General features: G+C 49.4%; 1 protein-coding gene across 2 annotated transcripts in view; it reads left to right on the top strand.

Moving 5' to 3' along the window:
- The window catches only part of ATP9A (ATPase phospholipid transporting 9A (putative)), a 129,473-nt gene that overhangs the window by 74,601 nt on the left and 33,355 nt on the right, over positions 1 to 21,517 (top strand). For both annotated transcript variants that reach the window (XM_043553659.1, XM_043553660.1), the window contains exon 14: positions 5,506 to 5,718. In XM_043553659.1, coding sequence (XP_043409594.1) covers positions 5,506 to 5,718 — 213 coding nt within the window. The remainder of the gene's footprint in view (positions 1 to 5,505; positions 5,719 to 21,517) is intronic.

Raw genomic sequence — 21,517 nt, forward strand, 5'->3', positions numbered from 1 at the left:
CCTCCCGACCCCCCCGCACGGTTTTCCTGCTTCTCCTCTTGCTCAGGGGTCCCCCTTGTACCGTCAGCTCCCTCTTGGGGCTGAGACTTGCACGTGGTCCAGGCGTGGCCTTCATGCCCCCCCTCCTCCCTCCCCCTCCCCCCCCCCCCCCAGGGCAGGGGAGCTGCCTCGGGAAGGACTCTTCCGTCTGAACCATCGGCCCCCAAATGCCTTCCGGGCCCCACCCGAGGGGGTCCACCGTGTGGGATCTCACGCTTACCAGCGCCTGGCCGGACACCCCTGCCTCTCCAGCCCCCTTCTCAGCACCGCTGGCCAGCTGATGATTACACTGCACAGCTTCACGGTCACGGTGCGTGTTCCCCGGCAGGAGACACAGCTTGGCGCATTTCGGTGGTGCTTTTATGAGCTTGTGGTATTTACAGAAACCATCCCTTCTCGGGAATATTTGCGTAGCTCAGCTTTTATGGTCCGTTTTCACCTTAGCACAGATAGCACTCATAGTAAAGTGTTAAAAGGCAGAAAACGACACGTCTTAACCATGAACTCTACCCCACACCCCTTCCTTAGCGGAAGCTCGTGAATTGATTTGCCCGTCCTGGCCTTGCATTTAAAATGCCTGGGTGTTATAGGGTTAGGTTGTCTGGAGACTGGAGTGAGCTCAGAATAGCAGTACCCGCCCACCTCAGCGAGGTGTGTCCTTTCTTTTCTCATGACATCTAAAAATCCTGCAGTGAGCACATAAATACTTTTGTGATGGGGTTATGGAGGCTTTCCTGGGTTTTTAAAACAGCCATAAAATTCAGCTATGTTGTGTCCCTTCAGTAACTTTGTTAGTAAGTTTACAGAGTTGTGGAACTATAACTAAATTAGATCACTACAACCCAGTTTTGGAATATACCCACCACCTGAAAAGATTCTCCTGAGCCCATTACAGTCACTCACTTAAATTTAGAGTTGGATAATGGGATTTTTGTGCCAGTGTTTCATGAAGCCCAACATTTGGAGCAACTGGGTCAGATCACTTGGGACAGAATCTCTCAACATAAAACTTGTAACAAGTGAGCCTTCCAAACAACAGCAGTGTTTGAAAATAGCTAGTATGAATCTGAAGTTTCCCCTTATTTTTCAGAACATCAGTGTCTAAATCCATGGGCTCTAAAACAGTTTGCAAGATGACCCGTGGAGTACTGGCAGAAAAATCACTCTTTATTTTCATCTTCAAAATTAAAGCGAAATTTATTTTTATTTTTATCTTTTTTTTTAAGTTTATTTTTGAGAGACAGAGACAGAGTGTGCGTGGGGGAGGGGCAGAGAGAGAGAGAGAGAGAGAGACCGACAGGCGGACAGACAGACAGAATCAGAAGCAGGCTCTAGGCTCTGAGCCGTTGGCAGAGTTCTACACAGGGCTCGAACTCATGAACGGCAAGATCATGACCTGAGCCGAAGAGTGACGCTTAACCAACTGAGCCACCCAGGCGCCCCTAGGATACATTTCGTTGCTGCAGAAGAAATAAAGAATGTAGATAGGCACGAAGAAAAAACATAGATTCACACTGCCAAACTGTTCCTCTGCTTTTGCATGTCTGGAGGGAGGTATGTTTTGTTTCTGTGTATGTTTCTTTTTCCTTCTCAACACGAAGCCGTCATACTTTCCTAATTCTTTTTAACTAGAGCGGAGCATCAGAATTGTGTGTAAGGTTTAGAAAATCTCTCTCTGTATCTGTATCTATGCTTGGGCCTTACTACTACATTCTTTAGGTATAGAAGGCCCAAACATATATATTTCTTAAAATCTTTATTGGTTATTCTGAGAAGCGTTTCCAGTTAAGAACCACTGTTAGAATACCACTATCAAACTTACTTTTCTTCACACGCACACGCACACACACGCACGCACGAGCCAACTTAACTTTTTTTTCACTCGTGTCAGTGATTATGATAATTTTAATGGTTTTCTAACAGGGCCAGGACTAGGGTAAGGAGACTGAGGTTTTCCCCCAAGGAGCAAAACTTAATGAGATGCTGGAAAAAACCCACAACAACCCCAAACACAGCGGTCAAGAGAGATCCTATGGTGATGCGATATTTAAAAAATTCAGGCAGAAGTCTGTGATGAACACAGTTCTGCAGTTTGGAATCGATGGGGTCCAGCTCTGGATTAGCGCGGTGAAGTCTCCCCTCCCGCACCCTAGTCCAGGCCCTGGCTTTGTACCCCGGTTCTCAGCCCTGGCACAGCGACGTTTCGGGCCGGATCGTTCTTCGTTGCGTGAGCTGCGCGTCGCGGGATGGTCAGCAGCGCCCTTGGCCTCTACCATCCAGGTGTCTGTAGCTGTGACAACCAAGAGTATCTCCGGACGCTGCCCCGTGACGGGGGGGGGGGGGGGGGGGAGGGGCGAAAGTGCCCACGTTGAGAACCCCGGTGTCCTGTGGGGTTCAGTTTCAACAAATTGAAAAGCGCTGCCTGTGTCATGCTGGAGGATGTCTGTTGAGCGGTAAACGTTGTGGTTATTCGGCCGCTTAATCATCCTGTGCCTCCGTGGACTCCTCTGGAAGTAGTGGGTGTGAGCCTGTCTCTGTGGGGGTGGCCCTTTGAGGTTAATGAGCTCTCAGCTTTGAGCTTTATTTGGGGAGCGAAGCAGGGCTGTCGAAACAGGAGTCCTTCCTCTTTGATGTGAGCGTATTTTTACCAGTGGCGGCCCATTCCTAGTATCCGTGAGTATGACGCATGCTCGTAAGTGGTGACGTTTTCATTGCATTTCAGAAAGAAAAGGGATGCTTGTGGTGACTCAGCATTGAGTTTTTGCATTAATCTCTCCTCCCGTACAGAGACTGGAGTTCTCGCTGGGGCGCGTCCCTGCCATGGATCGATAACGAGAAATGGAGGTCTATGGTTCATTTTCACCTCTGCGTCTCGTGTGTTGGCTGGGATATGTCGCATGACCTCGAAGCATTATGTGGTGCGAGGTTCCCACCCGAGGGCCGGGGCCAGGGGCCCTTGGACGTGGGGGTCTTGACTCCTCCTCTAGCTTCTGACCTCATGTGGAGCTGTGCTGTGCCCCTTCCACGAGAGGACCGGTGGTTTCTCCCCAGGGCGAAAAGAGCTGTAACCAGCCTCTGTGGATACCACATCTGTTTTTATTTTCCCCTGGTATTTTTTAAGTAAGGAGAAATGTGTGTGGGTTAAAGGGCCTGTGGGGAGGAGGCTGGAGATAAACACTGTACGACGTGAAACTCTTCCATATGGGCAACATGAGGGTGTTTGAAGACCGGGCCCTAATACGAATGGGGAAGCTGGCGGAGCCCCTGGGAATTCCCAGCACCTTAATGATCTACGTGGATTGCCATTCGGTGTGTGGATGAGCCTTTCCTTTGAGAATTAAAAGCCAGTTTCAGAATCGGCAATTCTAATTCCTCCTCCCTGAGACACCTTGGTTGGAAAGGGGGGTAACTGTTGGTTGGGGAGAGAGACAAACGAACGTGGGGACATTACACCAATCCCTGTGATGTTGGTTGGGGCCAATCAGCCTCGCCTTCTGACTTCTTGTCAGATGGTGCCCTGGTCTGGAAGCGAGGTCTTTGCAAAGACCTGAGCGGCCGTGTTTCTCTCTCTGCCTCGCTCTAGACTGGTTTCCCCTGGGATACAAACCCCAAAGCTCTGTGCCAGCCCACATTTGAAATACTGCTGGAAGTACGTGACGTCTGCAGATTTGACATCAGATTGCTCGTAAAATCCAGAGGTTTGCGAAGGATGCCCTTCGCTCGTCCTTTCGTTCAAACCCGCTATCCGCAAACCTTGCCGGCCAAAGCGATGGCTTGGTCAGAGGTCTTGCTGTTGCCCCTGATGTTAGATAATAATTTGGTCCAGGTGCTGAGGAATGTGGGCAAAATGAAGACACGCGTCTGTGGCTAGAACATAAATTACAGAGCTCGGAGAGAACGTTCTGGATTTGGTCTTTCCAGCGGAGAGGACCTTTCTGTAAATCTTCAGTCCTTGTTATAATTTTAGAGGTAAATTCTTTATAATTAAAAGCACTTGGCAAATAATGATTCATTTAAACTGGAGTTCTGATTCATTACCCTAATTATCGTAACCATGCAGTGCCCTTTGGCCTGGAAGTGAAACTCGTGTCCTCTTGGCACCAAAGGTTAACAGAGCAGGAAGCCGGAGCACTGTGTGTGCCTGTATGACCAGAATAATTTAGTAATTGTCTAATTACCTGAGGAGTCTAATGCCACTGCTAAAAATAGTATTAAAAAATTAAATGAAAGTCGTTTTCTTCTCATCTGTTCTCTATTTTGGGCAACCACATGTTCACGGGTAGAAGACGGGATTCATTCGAAAGGATCGGGTCCCTTCTCTTCTGCTGGATGAAATACGTTTCTAATGGACCGTGGGCTCCAGTCGCTCCCGAAACTTCTCTGACTTCCGGGGCTCAGCCGTGGAGCAAGACTATGTTGCAGGGGTTCTTTTCGTCCCAAACTGTGATGTAAAACCCAGAACTGATATCGGCCAATTTGATATTTATTTCTTCCTGGAAATAGAAAAAAAAAAAAAAAAATCCTGTCCGGGCAAGATGTGCCACCGTCGCCTTAGCAACACAAAGTTGTTCACTTGCTCCTCAAATACCGGTGCGTGCCAGGCGCTGCCGTGGGCCCTAGGATTGCGGTGACAGATAACACACACATGGACAAGTTCCGTTCTCACGGCTTAACGGGAGAGTCGTCAGGTCCACAAGTCGGTTTTAGCCGGAACACGACATCCCGCATTGCAGCGTGGAAGCATGACTTCTGGCCGGAAGATAAGCTGGGGCTCTTGCGGAGGGCCTCTCTGGGGATGCAGCATTTGAATCGAGACCTTCAGTGAGGAGATGGGGTGGGCCAGCCCTGCTGAGATCTGGGAAATGATGTGCCCGGCAGAGGGCAAGGCAGGTGCAAAGGCCCTGAGGCAGGAAGGAGCGTGGCAGTGTTCAGAGACCAGAAAGGCCAGTGTGGCTGGAGCAGAGAGGAGGACGAGGAACGTGGCAAGAAGGGAGGTTACAGAGGTGGGCAGGGGCTGACCAGGTAGGCTCCATGGACCATGGGAGGGCATCTGAGGTCTATAGAATACAGAGCACAGGACAGCCCCTGCAATAGAGAATCCTCCTCCCCACGTGTCGGTAGCGCCCAGCTTGAGAAGCCCTGGCCTCACCGGCCTTGCCTGCAGCGCAGCGGGGGCTTGGCTCTGTCAGAGGCCCTGACGCCACCGAAAGGAAGACGGATTCACTTGTTCACGGGTAGAATGACCCTCATCCCCTGAATTGTAATTTTTTCCTCCGTTTTGCTGTAAACAATTGGGCTCCTGAAAATTACTTGCCGTTGAGCGCAGTGTCACTGCAGATGTCGTCTGAGCGCTGTGCATCGAAGCCACGCAAAGAGAAGCAGTGTCTCCACGTGGTTGCTCTTCCACACATTCTAGACCCTTCTGTGTCTCCGGTCATCCTCCTTGTTCTTTTGTCTTTCCCGTAGCAATCCCAGGACCCGCCTGCTCAGAAGGGCCCCACGCTCACCACCAAGGTGCGGCGGACCATGAGTAGCCGTGTGCACGAGGCCGTGAAGGCCATCGCCCTCTGCCACAACGTGACTCCCGTGTACGAGTCCAACGGCGCGACCGACCAGGCCGAGGCTGAGAAGCGCTATGAAGACTCCTGCCGCGTGTACCAGGCCTCCAGCCCGGACGAGGTAAGCCGCCGGCAGGCGTGGCGAGGCGCCGAGAGACGCCGTGCGCCTCTGTTCCACACGCCGGGCGTGGGGTTCCCCGGGGAGCCACCCGTGAGCAGACACGAGCCAGGGTGGCGCGGCCCTGCCAGGGAAACGCACTTTCACACGCGTGCAGAACTTCCTTCCCCCTGGAGGAAACACTCTCGGACTTAAGATATGTCCCAAACGTGGGGCGCCCGGGGGCCTCGGTCGGTTGAGCGTCCGACTTCGGCTCAGGTCATGATCTCACAGTCCGTGAGTTCGAGCCCCACGACGGGCTCTGTGCTGACAGCTCAGAGCCTGGAGCCTGCTTCGGATTCTGGGTCTCCCTCTCTCTCTGCCCCTCCCCCACCCACCCCGTCTCTATCTATCTCAAAACTGAATAGACATTAAAAATTTTTTTTTAAAAATCAATGAGGATACTCAGAGTACTTCATTAAAAAAAAGAAGAAGAAGAAGAAAAAAAAAAAGATCCATTCCAAGTGCACAAATAGCAAAGAGGTGTTGTTTGTGATTCAGATGGCCAGCACATAAGGGTCCCGTTTAATCCACATCTTCCCTTTTTTAAAAACATCAGCCTTATTAAGATACAATCCACATGCCATACAATTACCCATTTAGCATTTAGTATCCTCGCGGCCTGAGGCCTCCGTTACACAATCAGGGGGAGAACGTTTTTATCACCCTTAAAGGAGGCACTCCATCCCATATCTTCTCCTGACTCCTGCCCCCCCCCCCCCGCCCCCCCAAGCTCGCTCTCTCTGGATTTGCGGAGTCTGGACGTTTCACACAAATGGAAACTTACAGTATGTGACACGTGTGTCTGGCTTCTCTCACTTAGCGTTTGTTTTCAAGACGCATCCATGCGATGGTACGTCTCAGCACTTCGTGCCTCTCTGTGCACGAATAATGTTCCATCGTGTGGATAGTACTACATTTTGTGTATCCGTTTGTCAGTCGATGGACTTTCGGGTTGCTTCTTTTTTTCTTTTCTTCTTTTGCCGCCGCGGACCTTTGTTTCACAAGCGTTTGGTGTATCTTTGGAGAATCTTCGTTTCTCTTGGCGTATCTTTAGGAGTAGGACTGCCGGGCCGTATGGTCAAGACTACAGGTTTGACCTTTTCGAAACTGCCACACTGCTCTCTCAAGTGCCTACGTTATTTTGCATCCCCACCAACCACGCGTAAGGGTTCCAGTTTCCCTCCTTCTTTGCCATCGTGTGTCCTTGTCGGGCCTTTTGATTCTGGCCATCCTAGGGAGCGTGAAGTGACATCTCCCTCGGGGTTTTCCTCTGCATTTCCTTGATGGCCGCTGAGGCTGAGCAGCCTTGCCTGTGCTTCTTGGCTACTTGTGTGTCTTCTCTCCAGTGTCCTTTGCCCCCTTTTACTTATGTGTCTTTTTGTTGTTGAGTTGAAAGAGGCTTTTTTTGTATATTCTAGACCAGAGTCTCTTATGGGATACATGATTCGCAAGCAATTTCTCCTATTACGAAGGCTGTCTTTGTACTTTCACGATGGCGTCCTTTGAAACACTAAAGCGTTCTGATGAAGTTTCGTCAGCCACGTCGTTGTTTATACGTAAGCACATTATTTTGCTAGGACCACAAGGACTCATCTGATTCCATGTTCAAGAGCAGAGAGTCTCGTAGCATGGCTGATCTTTATTTTTTGTAACCAGCCCCTAATTGCTTTTCCTCCCGGGGTCTCGTATGATGGGAGCACTCTGCATACGTGTAGCAGAGCACTTGGCCAGTATGAAAATAATCTATTCTTTGCCTTCCTGACGTGAGTATGATTCGGGCACAGGGAACATTCTGGTCTTTTTTCCTTCTCCCTCCTTCCCTTCCAGAAAACTTGTATTCTGATTACGAAAGCCATTACACTTCAGGATAGAAAATTTGGACACTTCAGACAGCTATAAGAAGAAACTGGGTCACTTGCAGTCTCGTTCTTAAAAGATGACGATAGGCAACTTTCCTTGAGCATCTGATACCCGTCAGATCACATTTGAAGTGCTTTCTGTGTATTATCTTAGTTAATCTTTCTAGCAACTAAGAGGTACTTTTATTATCTGCATTTTCAGAGGAGAAACATCCAGGACAGAGAGGTTGAACATTTAGCCTAAAGTCACGTGGATTTTTTTTTTTTTTTAACTTTTTATTCTGGAAATCATTTCAGACTTACAAAAAAAGTTGTAGTACTTAGAATTCCCCTTTTACCAAAACTTCACTCAGATTCCTCCAATGTTAGCCTTTTTCGACCTGTGCTTTATCAGTCTCTCTCACCTTCGAAGAGTCAGCTGCAGACATGATCCTTACTTGCCTTTTTTTTTAAGTTTATTTATTTTGAGAGAGAGAGCAGGGGAGGAGGGGGAGAGAGAGAGAGAGAGAGAGAGAGAGAGACTGACTCCCAAGCAGGTTCTGCACTGCAGTGTGGAGCCCAATGTGGGGCTTGAACCCACGAACCCTGAGATCATGACCTGAGCCGAAGTTAGACGCTTAACCAACTCGGCCACCCAGGCGCCCCCAATCTTTTTTGCTTTTAAGTGTTTTATTTTTTCTTGCTAAAAAACAAGGACATTCATCAGGGTCAGAAATTAACATTGCTACAGTACAATTCTCTGTCCTGCAGGGGTTATTGAAATGTCGTCAGTTGTCCCATGACTTAGCTTCTACTTACTTCACGAAAAAAAAAAAAAAAAAAAAAAGAATCCCCCTTCTCCCCCAACCCCCACCATCAGAATCCAACCCGGGAGCACAAACTGCATTCTGCTGTCACACCTCTTGTCTCCTTAAATCTGGAACAGCTCCTCGGCTTTCCTGGACTTTCATGGCCTTGACGCTTTTGAGCAATACAGGCGACTATCTTGTAGAACGTTCCTTAGTTTGGGTCTGACACTTAGTTACGGGGCAGGCTCCGTGTCTGTGTCGTTGCCGCTGTCCTCAGTGCGCGTTGTAAGGAGGCGCGTGCCGTTGGCCTGTCCTGCTCTCAGAGATGCTAACGCGGCCAAGTTTCCCTTCCCCTTGCTGATTCATCGTATTGCGGCAGCCCCGAGTGACAGGGCCAGGGTTTTCACCCAGGGGACGTCTTGTCAGAACCCGAACTCTTAGTCATTTTACTAAGTTATTTTCTACAGGCCACTAAGAAGTTTTTGATGTGTGATCTTCCAGTATCTTTTTTCTTTTCTTTTAAAAAAAAATTTTTTTTTTTCAACGTTTATTTATTTTTGGGACCGAGAGAGACAGAGCATGAACGGGGGAGGGGCAGAGAGAGAGGGAGACACAGAATCGGAAACCGGCTCCAGGCTCTGAGCCATCAGCCCAGAGCTTGATGCGGGGCTCGAACTCCCGGACCGCTAGATCGTGACCTGGCTGAAGTCGGACGCTTAACCGACTGTGCCACCCAGGCGCCCCTTTTTTCTTTTTTAATATTTTATTTCTGAGGGATCTCTGCATCCACGATGGGGCTCGAACTCACCACCCTGAGATTAAGAGTCGCATGCTTCACTGGCTGAGCCAGCTGGGCACCCCCAATATCTTTTCATATATTTTTAACTGAAAAGGGAATTTTAGCATAGAGTTTCATACCCTCTGTTTTAAACTTGATATTTCATCATCCCTCCTTCCCAAATTTTTGAATAGTCTAAAGACAGCTTTTTATAATTATGTGCATGTACCCCAGTACCTTTTTTTAAATGTTTTTATTTATTTATTTATTTTTATTAAAAAAAATTTTTTAACGTTTATTTTTGAGACAGAGAGAGACAGAGCATGAATGGGGGAGGGTCAGAGAGAGGGAGACACAGAATCGGAAACAGGCTCCAGGCTCTGAGCTGTCAGCACAGAGCCCGAGGCGGGGCTCGAACTCACGGACCGCGAGATCATGACCTGAGCTGAAGTCAGCAGCTTAACCGACTGAGCCACCCAGGCGCCCCAATGTTTTTATTTATTTTTGAGAGAGCGTGAGCCGGGGAGAGGCAGAGAGAGAGAGAGGGAGACACAGAATCAGAAGCAGGCTCCAGACTCTGAGGTGTCAGCACAGAGCCTGACGTGGGGCTCCAACTCACAAACTGCGAGATCATGACCCTAGCTGAAGTCAGATGCTTGACCGACTGAGCCACCCAAGCGTCTCCTAGAATCATTTTTAAACCATCTTACTCTTCCCTCAGCGTTACAAGGGCTTCTGGTTGTTTTTTGTTGTTCATTTTAGGGAGGGACGGGGCTTCTCTGGTAAATGAAGTGTTTCGAAGGTCCAGACTAATTGGAGAACATCGGTGAGCCTGGTGCTTGATGGCGTTTGGGCAGGGGCGGGGTTACCACAACGAGAACCTGTTCTGAACTTCAAAAATTAAAGGACTTTCGGATGTGGCTTTCCCTGTCCAGTAGCTTCTTTCTCCTTCTTGGGGGCACTGGATTGTGGCCCCTGGGGGATGACCCCTTGTCATCTGTCCTTCTTGGGGGCACTGGATTGTGGCTCCTGGAAGGCGACCCCTTGTGGTCTGCTTGGTGTTTATGGCACAGCACAACTGTGCACCCAGTTCATCCGTGACCACTGACATTTGAACCAGATTTCCAGGGGTGAAGGATGTTGCAACCCTTGGCCAGATTCTGAGCTGGGCCTTGCGTGTGAGCGAGGGACAGTGGGAGGAGGACGGATATGGATGATCCGACCCATTTCTTCAGACTTGTGCTGTAGTAGCCAAAAACTTCAGATCTGTCATCATCTCTCCAACGAATTTAGTCTATTTGATCTTGCTTTTCCATCTGGAACTGGGAGACACTATCCCTGAATAGATGTCTAAGAGGGCCAGATTCTGGGTAGTTATGGGCGGAGGACCAGTAGCTTGGAGGGGGTTTAACGGGATTGGCATTTGAACAAGTTTCGGAAATGACGATCTGATCAGTACCGCTCCCTGTGAGCTCCTAATTTTGGCTATTGATTGGCACGCATACGGGAGGCCTTCAACGCCTGTCTCAGGCTCCTGGTTCCCACCCAACTTTGATATATTTGGTTTAGGGCCAGGCAGAGTTTTTCCATGAGGGTTAATCTTTCACAGAATGCTTTGTGCTTCTCCGCTCCTGTTCATAAATTCCACTCAGATTCAGATTTCTCTTGGTTTTCTAAGATTCCGAGTAGTGATTGAAAAAAAAGAAAAAAAAGAGGTATTTTCTTTTGGTCTTTTGTGTCTCCACAGAGGTCAGTGTCCCCCCCCCCCCAGCTTTATTTATTATTGTATAGTTATTTCGCGTTTATGGCAGATTATGTGAAAATACAGATAAAGTAAAAAGCAAACTGTCATCCTACTAACTAAAGGTGTAACTGCTATTAATATTTCACTGACCTGCTTTCCAAACTATTTCAAAAGATGCAGTGTGTAGGGGCGTCTGGGTGGCGCAGTCGGTGAAGCGTCCGACTTCAGCCAGGTCACAATCTCGCGGTCCGTGAGTTCGAGCCCCGCGTCGGGCTCTGGGCTGATGGCTCGGAGCCTGGAGCCTGTTTCCGATTCTGTGTCTCCCTCTCTCTCTGCCCCTCCCCCGTTCATGCTCTGTCTCTCTCTGTCCCAAAAATAAATAAAAAACGTTGAAAAAAAAAATTAAAAAAAAAAAAAAGATGCAGTGTGCATCTTCTGAAAATACAAATCTCTGTGTATAAATACACCAGGTGGCAGAAAGGAGGCTAAATCTAGTTCCAGCAAAATCTTTCAGAAGGCTGTACTGTTTCTAAATCCCTGTAGGATTCCGCATCGACTTGGCTGCGTCTAGAATCCCACCTTTGAAATTCTATATCAATAAAACATTGCTGGTCCAGGCAAGGTCACGTGTACGGAATCCACACAGAGACCAGGACTCTTTTTACTTCGGAGGCTGCCTGAATAATTTCTACCAGTTGGGGTAGGATTCATTTCCTGTAACAGAAAGCAGGATTTCCTAGGTTTGTTTCCTGTGCGCATTCTGCTTTGGAAGGCTTGCCGTGTCTTTCTTTATTCAGCTATTGATTACAGCCCGAGGGGCGCTGCGCCCTGCCTGCCACCATGCAGTAACTCCCAGCGGAAATGAACTAGATCTAATCTGGCCAGAGAGAGGTGCTCCTGGGTGCCCGGCCCGGACAGCATTCCGTCACTTCCCAGGTGTTTGTCAGCGTCACGGGTGGGGTGCAGTGGGAGAGGGTGGAGGGGTCGTGGTCGTGATGCGGTTTTTTCTAACGAGTTCGTTTCTTGGCGTGAATGGTCAAGGAGGTGCTCTCCTAAGGCGGGTAGAATCAACCCTGCGATCCATTCGTTTGTCTTTTTCAGGAATTCTTTCATATGAAAAAACAAAATACAACTTTTTTTAGGCATGTGAAATCACAAGTACTTATGTCTTCATTACAGAAAAAGTAACAATGTAGATTCAAAAGAGAAGTTGATAAACATTAATTTTATCCACCACGTAGAGATTACACTTTACATGTTATAGATTTTCCCCAAGCACATGCGTCTCTATGTAGAAACATAATCGCATGTTTCTGTGGTACAGATTCATCCTGTAGCCCAGGGAAGGAAGGAGGGTGAAGTGAGTAAAGTCACATCCCTTACCAAATCCTACGGCTGTCACATTCCTGTTGGATTTCTGTCTGCAACAAGTGTGTGTGTGTGTGTGTGTGTGTTTATGTATCTGTGTTTGTGTTTATGTAGGGGTGCTTGTGTGTGCACACACATGTGCCCTGTGAGTACATGTGTGTGTGATGTGTGTTTTGATTGAAAGTTTCTCCATGCCTTGGCCATGCCTTGAATAGCTCACTAATTTCAGAGCGATTAATTACAAGTTCTCATCGCGTATAGGATGTTCTGCAAGCCTGCCCCATGCTCGTGTCATAGGATGAGAAGCGTGTCTCCTTCTTACCCTGAAACTTTCATCTTGCCCCCTCTACACAAGACCTCCCCCTCCTGGACATCTTTCTCTGAGACGCCCATTGTCACCAGTAACCGAGTAGTCATGCAGAGATCTTTCTTTGCATATATTAGAATTTTTTCTCGCCCCTTAATTATTGACACATTTTTAAAAATTTAAGAAGAGCACATTGGAGATTATAGATTCACTTTTGTACCTTGCTTTCAGTAGCTCTTGTTTTTAAAGCGTGTCAGTACTTGGAGCATCACTGAGGTGTAACATCAGTAGAGGCCTGAGGTTGACTAAAGCATTGGGTTGCCGTGGGTTCGTATCGTCTCTCGATGGCATTTCAAGACCCTCCTGTCTGCTGACTTTCATGGAAGGCGAGGGCATCACATTGGCCTCCTGAGACCCCCGATCGCAGCTGCTGGCTATGTTTAATTGCCACATTCTGACCTGATTACCGGGGGGATTTTATTTTTATTTTTATTTCTTTGGCGGGCGGTGGGGGGGGAAGGGGTGGAGCAGAGAGAGAGGGGGAGTGGGAGGGGGAGAGGGAGGGGGAGAGAGAATCCCAAATGGGTTCCATGTTCAGTGCAGAGCCCAGCGTGGGATTTGATCCCACAGCCTTGGGATCATGACGTGAGCCGAAACCAAGAGTCGGGTGTTTAACCGACGGAGCCACCTAGGCACCCCCATTTTACTTAGTTTTTGAATTAAAAAAAATTTTAATTTTAATTCCAGCATAGCTGACGTACAGTGTAATAGTAGTTTCAGGTGTACAATATAATGTTTCAGCAGTTTCAGACCCCACCCGGTGCTCATCCGAAGTGTACTCAATCCCCATCCCCCAACCCCCGTCCATCTGTCCTCCGGTAACCATCAGTGTGTTCTCTATAGAAGTCTGCTTCTTGGCTTGTTTCTCTCTCTTCCCACCCCCACCTTGCTCATTTGTTTTGTTTTAATTCCGCACCTAAGTGAAATCATATGATACTTCTCTTTCTCTGACTTATTTTGCTCAGCATTACACTTTCTCACTCCATCCCTGTGATTGCAAATGGCCAGATTGCATTCTTGTTTTAGGGCTGAATAATACTCCGTATTCCATACAGACACGCACACACAGTGGGATATTCTTTATAGATCATCTGTCACTTCTTTATCCATTCATCTGTCAGTGGACACTTGGACTGCTTCCATAGTTTGGCTGTTGTAAATAACAGGGGTGCGTATATTCTTTTGTTGTTTTATTTTGGGGGTAAATACCCAGTAGCGTGATTACTGGTTGTAGGCTAGTTCCGTTTAATTTTTCCGAGAGAGAGCGTGTGTGTGTGCGCGGGTGGGGGAGGGGCGAAAGGAAAGGCAGGGAGAGAATCTTGAACAGGCTTCACACCCGTCATGTGTGTGACATGACCTGACACAGGCAGGGCTCAGTCTCACGACCATGAGATCACGACCTGAGCCCAAACCAAGAGTTGACAAAAAAAAAAAAAAAAAAGAGTTGACACTTAACCGACTGAGCCACCCAGGTGCCCCGAGTAGTTCTATTTTTAACTTTTAATTTAACTTAATTTAATTTTATTTTTATTCTTTTTTAACTAATCTCTCTGCCCGATGGAGGGCTCGAACTCACGACCCCAAGACCAAGAGTTGCATGCTCTACCGACTGAGCCAGCCAGACGCCCCTACTTTTTAACTTTTCGAGGAGGCTTCATCCTGTTTTCCACAGTGGCTGCACCAGTGTGCATGCCCACCAGCAGTGCAAGAAGGTTCCTTAGTGGGGTGATTTGGGGCAAATCGTCAGTGAGCTGACGACAGAAAGACACGGCCACCTGCCGAGTTCCTGCTTGGTGTGCCAGGGGCACTGTGCTCTGGGCACCTCCTACGGCTCACGGGTACTGCGGTGGTGCCCGTTTAGCGGATGAGGCGTAGTGTGGCTGACGGGTGTCCCCAAGGCCACGTGGCTGGCGAGACGAAAACCAGGCAGCCCGCGTCCCGGGGCTGGTTCTGTGGCTGCGATACTGCTTCTCTGCCCGTGGGAGGAGGGCTCGCATGTGCTTTGTCGCTCACGAAACACTACTGAGTGCTGTGCACCTGTGTTGGGAGCTTCAGGCTGATGTTGGGTGAGCTTCCAGAGCGTCTGGTTGTTCTGGCCTGTTCTGAGCCAGCATTCGGGGTCTGTTTGCCTCCCAGGCTCCGTGAAATGTGTTTTTTTTTTGATCCCTTCCCTCTGTCTCATCTGGAGAAGCTAACACACTGGGTGCTAAGAAAACTTGTGGGAGCCCCCCGAGTGCCTTGTCTTCACCACCCATCTCTCCAGGGTCCTGTCCTTAGAAAGACAAACCAAAAGGGTATGTTTCTCCTCTCATCTCCGGTGACCTTGAAACAGCCCTCTTACAGACAGCACGAGAGATCAACAAAGAGCTGCGTGCACAGGTCCCCCCATCGATGGCAGAGTCTGCCAAGGAGGCCATTCCTGAGCCCGTGTCACCTTGCTGGGAGATAGAAAAATATGGTGAACCGGCGCCTGGCTGGCTCAGTCAGCGGAGCGGGCGACTCTTGATCTCGGGGTTGTGGGTTCAAGCCCCACATTGGGTGCAGAGATTACTTAAAAAAATAAAATCGTAAAAAAAAGTACAGTGAAGATACAGCTCAGCGAGAAGCACATTTTGTAAGTGTAACATAGGCTTGTTATAGAAAAGGTAAACAATTAGAGAAAAAAAACTATTTTGGTATTTTTCCCCTCTCTTCCATACCTATAATTTAAATGTTTAGTCATTCCACATTCTATCTTGATTTGTCCACCTGGTAATATATTGTCTTATCCCTGTCCAGTAGCCATCTGTGATAGGATTTTTATTTTATTAAAAAAATTTTTTTTAATGTTTATTGTTGAAAGAGGGAGAGAGACAGCAAGCAGGGGAGGGGCAGACAGAGAGGGAGAAACAAGAGTCTGTAGCAGGCTCCAGGCTCTGAGCCATCAGCACAGAGCCCAACATGGGGCTTGAACTCAAGGACTGTGAGATCATGACCTGAGCTAAGTCGGTTAAGACACTTAACCGACTGAGCCACCCAGGCGCCCCTGTGATAGGATTTTTAATGGCTACGCTCTTTCCTGCTGCTTAGGTACACCACAGATTATTTATTTTGTCTCCCGCTTCGTCCATCTTAAATTTTGATGTCCTGACATAGCCTGACGGGTTTAATCTCTGCACATCTCGGAGTGTGTGTGTGTGTGTGTGTGTGTGTGTGTGTGTGTAAAAGGCTCCAGGTGTCTCTTTTTGCATCTTTGTAACTGTGTTGCAGAGAGTGAGGATAAAAACCACCCCCGGGAAGGGCAAACCTGTGGCCTTGCTGGGGTCCTGCCTTCTCAGCCCTTGTGCGGACCTGAGGTTTTTCCCTCCAGGACCACATTCATCGCTCAGGGGTGCCCTTCCTTAAATGCCTCCTTGTACCTGTGCTCCGGGCTGTTGGACAATGACTGCATTCAGACGTGTGTGCAAATGAGGGAGAAAGATTTAGGAGGTGGGTGGGGCTTTGCCCTCCCGCTGGCTTGTTTTCGCCCCAGGGTGAGTTCAGAAAACAGAGGTCAGGAACTTAAGGAGAAAACACTGCGACAATGTTATTTATTAACCAGTGGGGTAAGAATCTTGAAATAGGGTGTTGGTTGCTCAGAAGAGAGGGGGTGTTGGGAATGGTTTAGGGACGCTGTAGAAAACTATCAAATGACTTATCCTTGGGATCAGCTGTGCGGTGGGCCGGTTCTGTCCCGTTTCTTGTTAGTGTTGGCCCGGAATGGACTTAAGGGCAAAGTTGTTTCTGAGTGGCTAAGATTTTATGGAGATGATGTCATTCTTTCTTTTCAAATCTAAATTTTCATCAGATTAAGTGATAGGAGCCTGAATTTCAAGTACAGGATCAAAGAAACTTGGATCAGGGAGTGGCCTTTTAACCACCATCTTGCCCAAAGATTCATAAATAAAACAGGGGCAGTGTTTTGTTTGCTCCGTGCTGTGTGTGGTAAAAAAAAAAAAAAAAATCTGCAGCAATATATATATATTTTTTAATCACTTAATGTTGTAGAAAAGTCAGCTTTTCTTGGGAAAGGTCAGATCTGGAAATGGTGGTCCCAGTTTCTCCTGGGCAGTGGCTGGCTGAACGGGGTGGCTCCTGCCTCAGTTTACCCCTGCCCCCATGGGGCCAGCCTTACTCCTGTCTGCTCCCTGTCCAGCCCCCTGGTAGTGCATTGTCCACTGAGCTTCCTAATTAAGAATACCTTCGGTCTCTGGATGCATTCATGGTCTTGAAAGGCTGGATCAGTGCGACCTGGCTAGTCTTTGCGAGTCTGGGTGTTGATCCTCTCGAAGGCCACCAGAGATACCAGATTCACGCACGCTCTGACGATGGCTGCGTATCCTACTCCTGACAAGAATTCAAGGCTTTTTAGCCTGACCTGGCGTATTTCCCAAGCACGCGTTTCCCAGGTACAAAGGGAAAATTATTAAGACTTGTCACAGGTGGTTTATTGCTGACCCACAAATGATGAAAAAGCCCTTTCATGGATCGTTCTGGCCTGAATTCTTCAGATGGGCATTTTGGGGAGGGAGCATAGCAGCCCGTCCTTTTGATTTCCTGGCCCAAACCAAAACACGCGGCCGACTCAGGAGCCCCCACTCCCCGGCCTTCCGCCCCCTTCTCCGTTTCCATTTGGTAGAGTTAATTTATTTGTTCATTCATTCACCTTAACGGGTTTCTTTTGCTGCTGCTGCTCTGACCTCTCGATATTCTGACCTGAAGTCTCAGAGCACCCCCTCCCCCCGACTTCTGGCTGTTGGGGACAATGAGACTCAAGACCCCCAAATCCTTTCTGATCGGACGATATGGAGTGATTCTCTTGAACGGAGGTTTGGATCCGTCAGGATAAGAAGTAACCTCATTTCATGTCCTCTTGTTTCGCAAAGACATGCATTGGTCTCTCCTGACCCCTGAAATGTGTGTTCCTGCTGCATTTGAGAAGGGTCGGGGACCAGTCTCTTCTCCGTAGGACCTTGGGGATTTCTGTTAGAAAGGAGCTTCAGATGAACGCTGTGGGCCAGTGGGTAGAAGGTGAGAATCAGTGACCCGCCCCCTTGGTAGGGCTCAGGTCCTGGGGGCACCAGTCCCCAGAGAGACGGGGGAGGTTTTAATGAGGAGGTTGGACCCAGGGTGGGGAGCAGCAAGCCTGGTGGTGGCTCGTTCCTTCGCTCCCCTGAGGGGTTCGCTGCAGAAGAAATCGAGGTTGGAAGATGTTTGCCTACAGGTGTATTTCACCCATCAGCGGCACTTGTCAGTGCTCACCATTTCGGAATTACAGACCGGCTGTCCCTCCAGTACAGCCCTGAGGGTCCCTGGCGAGGGGGCTGGGCTGGCCCAGGCGGGAACTGCCACGTGCTCTTGGAAGCCACTGCCAGGTTCCACATTCTTGCCATTGTAGTTAAGAGCAGGCTTTGGGGGAGTTAATGCATTTCCATGAAGCCCACTACCACTGGCCTTTCACCTCTGTTCAGAACAATGAAATGGGTTTTTGAGGGGCGGTGTAGCAGCAGCTTGAAAACTAGAATGAAAAAAACCCCTTTCACTGACAGTCACGGTTGAAGGCATCTCGAGAAGAATTTTTCTTTGTTACAGAATCGGTGTGTAAAAGAGGATGTAAACTTAGGGTTTTTTGGCTCGTGTGTACCTATGTATTTGTAATATGTTGTGTTGAGATATGTGTTTACTTAAAATTAAAAGAGGGGCACGCGGGTGGCTCAGTCGGTTCAGCGTCCAATTTTGGCTCAGGTCATGAGCTCATGGTTTCTGAGTTTGAGCCCCGCGTCGGGCTCTGTGCTCAGAGCTTGGAGCCTGGAGCCTGCTTTGGATTCTGTGTCTCCCTTTCTTTCTGCCCCTCCCCTGTTCATGCTCTGTCTCTCTCTGTCTCAAAAATAAATAAATGTTAAAAATTTTTTTTTAAAAAAAATGAAAAGAAATGCAGGTACATGAGGAAGATATCTCCGTGGTACACAGAGAGAGAGAAAGTAGGAGATAGAAGTATTGCCCATCACATGTGTCACCCTGTAAACAGTGTACGTGGAGATGCGATCATTTTGTGTGTGTCCAATCTTCACTGATCATTTTAGACTTGGAGAGATGATTGTTTGCAGGTAAGACAAGCCCTATGGAAAGAGTCATCGACTCAGACCAGTAAATGAATGGTTTTTTTCAAAGACTGATGCAGACTATTAGCAAACAAGACAAAAAACAGTCATTGCTAGACTAGCCCTTCCTTTGCAGATGGAGGTCAGTGTGACAGTATCTTCTGTCGGTCAGAGGGGAAAGCTAGTCCATGGGAATCCTGGTTGACTTGTTCTGACATAATTCGAGCAGAGTAGAGTTTCTTGAAGACAAACCTCTTGTTCCAGCATAAATCCAGTTAGTGGCCACAACAGAAAGCCAGTTAGGTATCTGAGCAGAACCCACTGAGGATGCATACACAGAATGTTTAGGGCTGGGACAGAAATGGAAAAGAAGCCACCTGGAGGGAGTGGGGACGGGGGGCAGAGCGGAGCTAGAACCCCGGTTTGATCTGTGCCCCCCCCGCCCCGCCCCTCCCCGCTCCAGGGAGTAGCAGGGCAGCCCAGGACAGCCTGGGGGTTCCCGAAACACGGAGTAGCAGGTGTCTGCCTGTGCAGAATCTCTTGGTAGAAGGAAGGGGGAGCTCCGGAAGCATCCTGGTGAGGCGGAAGCTTGGGCAACTGTGATCCCCCCGGGAAAGTGACTCTCGGTGCCCTCCACCCCTGCAGGGACACTGAAATACCGCACAGTTACTTACACAGTGATGGCCCCTTGTGACCCACCACCCAGCTGAAAGATAGTAAAGCATCTCAGAATGAGCACCTCCTGGGTACCCCGTCTCTGTCACCCTCTGTCACTCCCCAGGTCTGCTCTGTCCTAAAAGCTGCCTCCTTTTCCTTCCCTAAAAGTTACACTTTATAAGAAGAAAGGGGGAGGGCGTACCTTTTCTAGACTCCATCCTCTCGGGCTTGGTTTGGAATAAAATGGCGGCTTGTTGGGCATTAAAATTGGAAGCGTCTTGTGTGCGTTTCTTGTCGTTGGCTGTAGCAAATTGCTTCACTTCTGCTGTTTGGAAACACTACAGATTTATCACAGTGCTGTAGGTGAGAGGTCCGATCCAGGGCTCACCAGTCGGCCGGGGCGCCTCTGTTCCTCCCGGAGGCCCCAGGGGTGAATCTGTTGCCTTGCCTTTCCCAGCAGCTAGATGCTACCCTATTCCTTGGTTTATGTCCACCTCTCTCTTCAAAACCGATGCCATCTCCTCTCTCTGACTCTCCCTCTGCCCTCAACTTCCTCTCTGGCTGCGGCCAGGAAAGTGCTGCCTTTTGAGGACCCCTATGATTACATTGGGCCCACCTGCATAATCCAGGAGTGGCTCCTGATGGCCAGGTCCTTAACCTTCATCACCCCTGCCAAGGCCATTTGGGCGTGTAAGGTAACCTGTTCACAGGTCCCGGGATTAGGTTGTGGGCATCTTTGGGGGTCATTATTCTGCCTGCCTCACGTCTCAACTTTCTGCCGGTGACAGTGTGTCGGGTGGATGCCTGAGTGCGGCCAGGCACCACCGAGGATGCGCCGATGAACTTGTACCCCAGTCTAGGCCCCTGTGCTTGTAGGGCAGGCCTCCAGCTGATCTGGGGTTGGCCGTTTCCGTTAGACCCAGGATTAGACCCCATGTCAGGCTGTCGCTGCTTTCAGCCGGGAGCCTCCCACCTTGCTTGCTTCTCTGAGTCTGGTTTTTCATATCCACTCAGGTGGAGTGGGTCATTCTTAGCTCAGTGGGCTCTCTGCTGGGCATGCGGGGTGGCCCTGTCATTTAGGCTGTGTCTGTCAGGCACCCCGTGGGCTCTCCCCAGGCTCTTGTGCCTCCTTCCTGTGGCAGTGGGGGAGGGGGGAAGGGGAAGTCCGGGTGGGGACTCAACACTGTCCAGCCCCTCCCCAGCTCCCCTCTCTGTTGTTTTCCTTTTCTCCTTGTATTTCCTTCTCTTCCTGGAGGCCCCTGGCCAGGTTCACAGGCTTTTATTTTTATCACTATTTTTTAATGTTTATTTATTTGAGAAAGAGAGAGGGAGCACATGCATGAGCAGAGGAGGGGCAGAGAGAGAGGGAGAGAGAGAGAATCCCAAGCAGGCTCCGTCCGTGCTGTTCGTGTACAGCCCAGTGTGGGACTCGGTCCCATGAGCGGTGAGATCATGACGAGCCGAAATCAAGAGTCGAGGGCTTAACTGACTGAGCCACCCAGGCGCCCGCAGATTCACAGGCTTTTAAGACATGCAAAGTAATTGTTTATATTTAAAGGGAGATCTCAGGCACAGGTCCAGATTTCTGTTCTTTTCTCGAGGAACCAGAAGCTCTGGCCATCCGGGGCCGCGCCCCCTGGGGGGTAGCCTCCTCCATCAGTGCATCGTGGGGTCATGGGGTCGCTGCCCCTGTGGATGTGATGCGGGCGCGTCCCCACCCTGCCCTCTTCACTTTCTTGCATGACCAGTCCGGTCCCCGTCTTGGAGTTTGCGCGCCACCCCCCCCCCCCCCCCCCCCCCCCCCCCCCCGCTTTGACCTGAAGGGAAGCCAGTCTCGCTGAGGCTGCGAGAAGGTTCCAGGGGGCGACGGAAGCCACGCCCCCAGGAAGCGCAGTGCGCGCTGGGTGGGCTCGTGCGCCAGGCAGCTCCAGGTACCCCCCTGGCCTGGCAGCTGAATGAGTAGCTTCTTCCAGCACCTGTTTCCTCTTCCGTGTAGACCGGGGTCCTCATCCACGGGCAGGACTGTCTCCTGGGGCGGGGGTAAATCTCTGCTGTGTTGGGATGTCTAACAGCCCCTCAC

The sequence above is a fragment of the Prionailurus bengalensis genome, chromosome A3 (genome assembly GCF_016509475.1).
Source record: "Prionailurus bengalensis isolate Pbe53 chromosome A3, Fcat_Pben_1.1_paternal_pri, whole genome shotgun sequence".
NCBI classification, from domain to species: domain Eukaryota; kingdom Metazoa; phylum Chordata; class Mammalia; order Carnivora; family Felidae; genus Prionailurus; species Prionailurus bengalensis.